Source organism: Helianthus annuus, chromosome 11 (genome assembly GCF_002127325.2).
Source record: "Helianthus annuus cultivar XRQ/B chromosome 11, HanXRQr2.0-SUNRISE, whole genome shotgun sequence".
Classification (NCBI taxonomy): Eukaryota; Viridiplantae; Streptophyta; class Magnoliopsida; order Asterales; family Asteraceae; genus Helianthus; species Helianthus annuus.
In genome coordinates, this window is record NC_035443.2 from 2,173,988 (window position 1) to 2,181,838 (window position 7,851).

The 7,851-nt window shown below is 37.6% G+C and overlaps 1 protein-coding gene across 1 annotated transcript; it reads left to right on the forward strand.

Annotated features, from left to right (window-relative positions):
- Window positions 1-2,992: 2,992 nt before the first annotated feature.
- Window positions 2,993-7,229, forward strand: LOC110891596 (cell division control protein 48 homolog C). Its single transcript, XM_035979356.1, has 9 exons — window positions 2,993-3,746; window positions 4,610-5,217; window positions 5,298-5,450; window positions 5,544-5,660; window positions 5,748-5,852; window positions 5,944-6,009; window positions 6,114-6,178; window positions 6,255-6,450; window positions 6,951-7,229. The coding sequence occupies exons 1-9, from the start codon at window positions 2,993-2,995 to the stop codon at window positions 7,227-7,229; spliced, it is 2,343 nt and encodes a 780-aa protein (XP_035835249.1).
- Window positions 7,230-7,851: the final 622 nt, after the last annotated feature.

Below are 7,851 nucleotides of genomic sequence, written 5' to 3' on the forward strand. Positions count from 1 at the left end.
TTAATATATTATATATAAAAAAAATTAAAATTTTGTATGGGCTCGTTAGGCTCGCGAGCCTAAACAAGCTTTGTATTTCAGGCTCGAGCTCGGGCTCGATAACAAAACGAGCTTTATTTCAGGCTCGAGCTCGGGCTCGTTAAGGCTCGGCTCGTTCGAGCTTTTAACCGAGCCGATCACGAGTAGCTCTCGAGCCTCTGGGCTTGTTTACACCCCTAGTTATACCTTGTATATTTGTATCTTTTATGATAGTAAAGAAGCATTTTAATAATTTATTTATTTATTTCCTTTGACAAATTTGATTGTAGGACCACCTATTGTGGGGCTTCCTCCCCCCCCCTCCCCCCAAAAAAAAAAAAAAAAGTCCAACAACGCCTGGTAACCTCCCCCTGTGGCGTTTTTTGAAAAAAAAATTGTTGAAGCGTGCTTTTTTAAACATCTTGAACTTTATCTTTGGCCAATAGCATTTTTTGATGGTTTTTTTTTTATTTTTTATTTAATTCTATTAGAATACATAATCATTGCAAGATTTCAAGACCCACTACACCCTTTTAACATAATGCCCCACAATGTCCACATGCTAACTGTACCACCACATTACGCAAAATGTCCAAGGGTCTTCCCCCTCCACTACACATGGTCTAAGGGTGAGGGGGGCACCCTCGGTGACCCCATGCGGGGACCAAATCCGCCGAAGAGGGGCGGTGCCGCCATCAAGGCGGGAGGCCAAATCGGGGAGCCGGCACCGAAGAGGGGAGGAGAGAGAAGGTGGGCCCCCCATTCAATCAACCAATGATTTTTTTTAATAAAAAAACAAGTTACCTAAGAGGGGAGTGCCGCCATCAAATTGGGGTGTGAGGGGAGTTTAAGAGGGGAGTTGACGTGGCATAACCTGATTGGGTGTACGTAAGAGAGGGGACTCCCCTCTTAGGGGAGTGCCCCGCTCACCCTAATAATTCAAACTATCATTCATTATCCGATAATGATTTACTTTGACAATGTGACCTACAACATAGAACAAAGTGGCCTTTTTTTTTTGTAACGGCGTACGGTTAGAATGTCGTTAACCGGATTAGTAGTTAGTATATTAGTATTACCAAATTAGTATTAAAATTACTCTTTGTCTGGATTTGCACTCAAGACCTTTAAGAAAAGCAAAGCTTCCCAACCCCTTCACAATTTCCATCAATTTCATGAGGAGGTTTTCCAAACATCAATTATGATAATTGCATTGCCATGAATAAAAAACAGGAGGGACATGGAATTTTTTCACCACTAGAGCTCATGTTAAAGTTTATTAAAATAAATGAGTGAAGAGTTGAAAGATCAAAGGTGTAATCTTATATAGAATATTTGTATTTAGGGTGTTGTTAAAGGTATCCATTTTCTCACATTTTAAATCTTTTGTTTTATTAGTTTAACCTTCTTTATATAGCATTTCACCGTCTTCAATTTTTTTTTAACTTAAAATTCTTCCTTATCTTTTAGTGGGCAACAAATCTTTTAAATGGGCTACTGGCGAAATTCACCACATCGAGATACACTTGCCTCTAAATCGGGGAAAACCCTCATCTAAGGCCGAAGCCCGTGAACACTCGCCCGAAGGCACGACAGTGCGGTGAGGTAAAACTCGCTCAGTTCAAGGATCGAACTAGCGATCTCCACCTATTCGCCTAGTCTCCCATCATCACCAGGTGCCGCAGAAAATAATAGGGATGACAGAAATCGAACTTGGGTCCGTTAGAATACCAAGAGTCTCCCTTACCACTAAAAAACAAGTTTTTTAAATTCTAACATTTTAATATTAATATTAGCACTATTGTTATTATTATTAAAATGATCTTTGTTATTACTAATATTCGGGGGTGTTTATTTTTTTTTGTGAAAAACACTTTATGACCTCTTATGTCTGTCTCATGCAGACCATGCAGACGTTTGAGTCTGCAGTGTGTTTGTTTTTTTAGAAGTGATTTCATTAAAAAAAGTGTTCTAGACCTCTTCTCGCGCAAATCTGGACTCACATCTTCAAGACTCTTGCTTTTTTTGTACGGCAAATTTCTTTTATTGCATTTTTCTTAACGACAAATTTCTTTTATTCCATTTTTGTTAATGTTAGTTCATAAGTTAATTATTGGTGTTTATATTATGATTTCGCTTATGATTATGTTAATTTTTTGTGTTTGTTAAAGAATATAGATGTTCATATTCTGATTCGCAGAAATAAAAAAACAAACAGTCTTTTCTTGCAGTGGTACACCCTTAGAGCGGGCTAAACTCCAAAGAATTTTAGGGAAGGAAAAGAGATAACTCTTGGGGCAATTTTCTGATATTCATTAATCGAAACAAACAACTATTTAAATGCAACCTATCTCTACATGCACTTTATTCAGTTACAAGAAATAAGGAAACGTACTTCTACCACTATTTAAATGCAACCTATCTCTACGCGTTAATTTCCACCGCTGCCTCAAAGTTCAACGCGTTATAGCACCACGGACTCGATTTTTCGTTATTTTCTTCACGCGTTATTCTTTTGTTTTGTGAGGGTAGTTGTTGGTTGTGGGGGAAAATTGTTGGGTGTGGTGTTGAGTGATGACCACCCCCACTAAAAAAAGTTGTGAGTGATGGAAAAATGATTGATGACATGACGGAACTTAATTGGTGCTTGTGAGTGATATAATTCTATCACTAGTGACCACCCCCTCCCCTAACTCCACTGAGCACATTGCTAGAAACTTGGTCTTCACTCCAAATTCTTGGTCGGCATTTTAATAGCCCTCTTGGGCCTGTTTGTGATTGGGCCAATACCTGTCATGTGGGTCGTATCATGCAGACTGCAGACCTAATCAATAACCTTAGAAGAAATCCAGCTGGCTTGTAAAAAAAAAAAAAAAAAAAATTAAAACCCTAACTTCCAAACGAAACCTATATATAAACCTCATCGATCCTATTGTTCTTGTTAAACACTTAACCAGCAACTGCTGCGTCACCAATGGGTAAAGCAGGCAAGAACAAGAAGTCATTGATGTTCGAAAAGATCCTCCGCCACCGCGTAAAGGAGACCTACGGCACCTCTATACCGTCCATCGACAAACTCATCGACGGTCTCCGGGCTAAATATCCCGAATACGGTCGTTACAGGCACCAACTCTTCACAAGGATGGTGAAACAAACACTAGACGTTCATAACAACAACGACAAGAAGCGGAAATTAACTGCTAACTATGAAGAAGACGATGACGTTATGTCACGGTCTTCAGCAAGCAAAAAAGCGAAGAAAATTGAAACTAAGGGTAGAGAAATTGAGCTACAAACAGAACCATCAGAACTGGAATTGAGTAGTACACATACGGTTTTGATTTTCGAGAATGAGAGCCAGCAATTTGAGCCGGGGTTTGATTTTACTAAATCAATGCTGCGAAACAAATACAGCGGGTCAACAATACGTAAAAATATAGAGTTAGAGCCCATGGTAAAAGCCGGGTCAAGGAAATCAAATAATAACGGGCCAAGGTTTGAGGACATTGGTGGTATGGATGATGTGTTGGATCACCTGGAAATGGAGGTGATTGTTCCTTTGCTTCATCCGGATCTTTATCCAAGCCTCGGGCTAAGAGCGACTGCTGGTGTTTTGTTACATGGGCCGCCTGGGTGTGGAAAGACTCTACTAGCTCGTGCTATTGCTAATGAGTCTGGGGCTTCGTTTTATAAGATTTCGGCCCCTGAGTTGGTCTCCGGTGTATCAGGTAGTGTGTTTACTTTTTTGTATGTTTATTGTGATTTGGATATGATATCAATTTTTTAAGGTTTTGGTAATGTTAAGGTTCACTTTACATGATATAAGTTGAAGTTATTTTTTTGCTCTTAGTTTTGTAGTCGGTTAAGCCCTCCAATAAGTTTGTAAAAGTTTTATGTAGGGCTGGCAATTGGGTACCTCTTAAGACACGATTAGACCTGTTTGACTGAAAAATACACCCTTTGACTTTTTTAATTTTTAAAATAATTAATATTACAATGTTAGGATCTATCATTTATTCATCTTTGTACATAAAACATAAAAATGTTTTATAAACATGAGGTAGAAAGTAGTTAAACGAGTCGTAATCATGTTTGAAACTTATGTTGTGCGTGCCGTCAGAAACCTGTTAAACTGTTAAGACACGATTTGCCAGCCTTAGTTTTATGTATTAACAAACAAACACACAAAAATACGCAGTAAACCTTTCCTCTATCCCAGGAGATAGGGTTGTAATCATTTAGCCAAATAACTTGCATGAAAGAATATTTACCTTATTATAGAATTGTAATTGTTTTGTAAAAAGCTACTATTGCGATTACAACTATATTGGAATTTACAACGAAACAGAAGGTAAACGGGCAACAAGCTGCGCTGCTACCCCTTTTTGTAGCAAAACCAAGTCTTTAAAAAACTGCATCCATAGATCTCGAGGGTCATAACATTACTATGCATGACAGTCTGGACTTGCCTAAGTAGAGCCACAACCTCTGGTGCAAGGAAACCAAAAGTATGAAAAGTAAATGAGATAAACACGTGTTGGTTGTCAAGTCACGCTTTCACGTGTTGGTTTATAATTATTTGATTTATCAGGTGAATCTGAAGAGAATATAAGAGAGCTATTTTCAAAAGCAAACAGGACTGCACCATCTATAGTTTTCATTGACGAGATTGATGCAATTGCTTCAAAAAGAGAAAACCTTCAAAGGGAGATGGAAAAACGAATCGTGACACAACTAATGACGTGTATGGATGAATCTCATAGGACATCTAAACCAGATGACGCTTTAGAAACCACAGAAATGCCAAATGGCAAACCGGGATATGTTTTGGTGATTGGTGCTACCAATAGACCTGATGCGCTCGACCCAGCGTTAAGAAGACCAGGACGTTTTGATTTGGAAATCAGTTTAGGTGCTCCAAATGAAGATACAAGATTAAAGATTCTTTCTGTGCTTACACGAGATAAAAAACTTGAAGGTGATTTTGACCTGATCAAAATTGCGAGGTCAACTCCTGGTTTTGTTGGAGCCGATTTGGATCGTTTGGTGAACACAGCTGGTGGCCTTGCTATAAGGAGAGTGTTTTATAAAAGAAAGTTGGAACTTCCTATAGAAAGTATACAAAATAAAAACTGGTTGAAGAAGGCATGGACTCATGAAGAGCATGCCAGCTATAGGATCACAACGTCTGATTTTGAGGTAGTACAAGACAGTTGTTTGTTACTTATCAAATTCGTTTAATAATTGTTGTTGATTCTTTTTTCAAAAATGATATATAGGCAGCTGCCAAGCTGGTTCAACCCTCTTCTAAAAGAGAAGGGTTCACGAGCATTCCAAATGTCAAATGGGAAGACATTGGAGGTCTTCATTCGCTTAGAAGGGAGTTTTACACTCACATTATCAGCCGTATAAAATATCCTGATGAATGTGAGGTAGATTTAGCATAAATGTTATGTGTGTGTGTGAAACAAATACTTCATTCATGAAAACAAATACTTTTCATCGTTAAGTTTGTATTCGTTTAGGATATCGAAGATGATTTGGAGACGGGGTTTTTGCTTTATGGACCTCCTGGTTGTGGAAAAACATTGATTGCCAAAGCTGTTGCTAACGAAGCAGGAGCAAATTTTATACACATTAAGGTCTGTCACGGATTCTATTCCTTTCTTTCTATCTACCTGATTTTTTATTTCCTTAAATTGACACTATATATCGTATCAATCATGAAGGGCCCTGAGCTTCTGAACAAATACGTCGGGGAGAGTGAGTTGGCAGTGCGGACTCATTTCAGTCGCGCAAGGACATGTTCTCCATGCATATTATTCTTTGATGAGGTTTTTTCTTAAAATTTTTTATTTAACCTTTTGCTCTAGGATTGATTTTGACAAATGTCATTATATATTTTTTTTTGAATCAATATTTTAGGTAGATGCTATTACAACTAAGCGTGAAACTGAAGGGAATTGGGTTGCCACTCGAGTTGTACACCAGGTAAGCAAACTTATTGTTAATCTTGCTTGTTGGGTATCAATATTTATTTATACACACATAATCTTATTCCATTAAAAAAAATGAAAATTCTCTATTCTTTGCAGTTCTTGACAGAGCTAGATGGTGGTGATCAACGTAAGGGAGTTTACGTAATTGGTGCTACCAACAAGTATGGGCTATAAAACTATTTATTCATGATGAATGATTTATAGTTATTGATTTTATTGGGGTTTTATTTATTGTAGACCAGATGCGGTAGACTCAGCACTCTTACGGCCCGGAAGGTTTGGGGAAAACATGTATGTCTCTCTGCCAAACCAAGACGAGCGTGTGTTGATCTTAAAAGCTCTTTCTAAGAATAGGCGATTAGATGCTGATGTGGACTTGATTGCTATTGCTCAGAGATGTGCAAATTTCAGTGGAGCAGATCTTTCAAAACTGGTTTGTTGTTTTTTTTTTTTCAAAAAATGCTAATAAGTTACAATGATAAAAAATGCAATCATGTACATGTTTGTTGCCTTTTGTTATGAAAATACGCAAAACTTACTTTTAATAAGTTTGATTTGGGGGGGGGGGGGATGGGCTTTGTTTGTGGGTTGGCGGGTCAAACCCGACACAAACCAAAAAAATTTACACCAACCCAAACAGGACACGAACTCGACCCTTTTAACTTATAACAAACAGTTTAAGTTACAACATAATTTGTTTAAAGAAAATTATAAAACTAAGCCGGTTGACCATGTCAATCTGATCCTCACCTGTTTAATTAGTTAAACATGTTCATGGGTTTAACATAAAACCAACCCGAACCTGTTTAGACTAAACCTAAACCCACGAATTTCGTATTAGGTTCCTGTCGTGTCGTGTCAGAAATTCATGTCCCCTTTTCTAGTTAACAAATATGGTTTTCTCTTATTTGTTTGAGTTTTTACCATATTCAGATGAAGAAAGCTTCATTGGCTGCTCATGAAGAAAGAATTAGTAAAATTATAGCTGCTGGTCATGAAGGGACATCTCTCGGTGACACCCGACATATTATTAAAGCAGTTCATTTTGAGCGAGTATTTAGAAAAGTCTCACCTTCTGTCTCAGAAGCGGTATATAATAAACTAGCTCTATCTATCTTTACAAATCGTCATTGTTTAGATCAAGTGATCAACAACATCTGGAAACGGGGTCGTGTTTGTGGGTTGTCGGGTCTAACCCGACACAGATCTTAAAATTTGGCACAAACCAGAAAATTGTGTTTGTGAGAACCGAACCTAAATATGATCAAAAAGTTGTGTCAGACATATAAACCTGTACATGACACGAATATTCAAGGGTTGTTTAAATATTAAAAACATTACCAATATAACAAAATAATACAAATGTATATAAAATTGGTACGTGTAGATTATATATGAAATTTAGGGTGCATTTGGCTCGCGAAATTTAATGGAATTCGAAGAAATAGGAATATGAAATTTGTTGGAACTGGAACTTCAGTTTCATCTTTAAGTGCTTTGTTGGGTAAAGAGTTCAAACTCCTTTTAATATGTGGAATTCAACCGGTAACCGGACCATCGATTTTGAGTTCAGTTCAGCCCGCGTCTTGAACATTATTTTATGTCAATATTTAATATAAATTAAAAATTGATAAAAGTTTTTATAATCTACACTCAACAGTCTCCACACAGAGGGGTTAACCGACAAACCCGTTAGGTTGACCTGAACACGACCCTACGTGTATATACTAAATCCAAACCCGTGAATTTCATGTTAGGTTCGTGTTGTGTTAAACATTACCTCTAGCTAGACCTTGGTTTCAAAAGTGATGCACCTTTTCTGTTTTGTTACAGG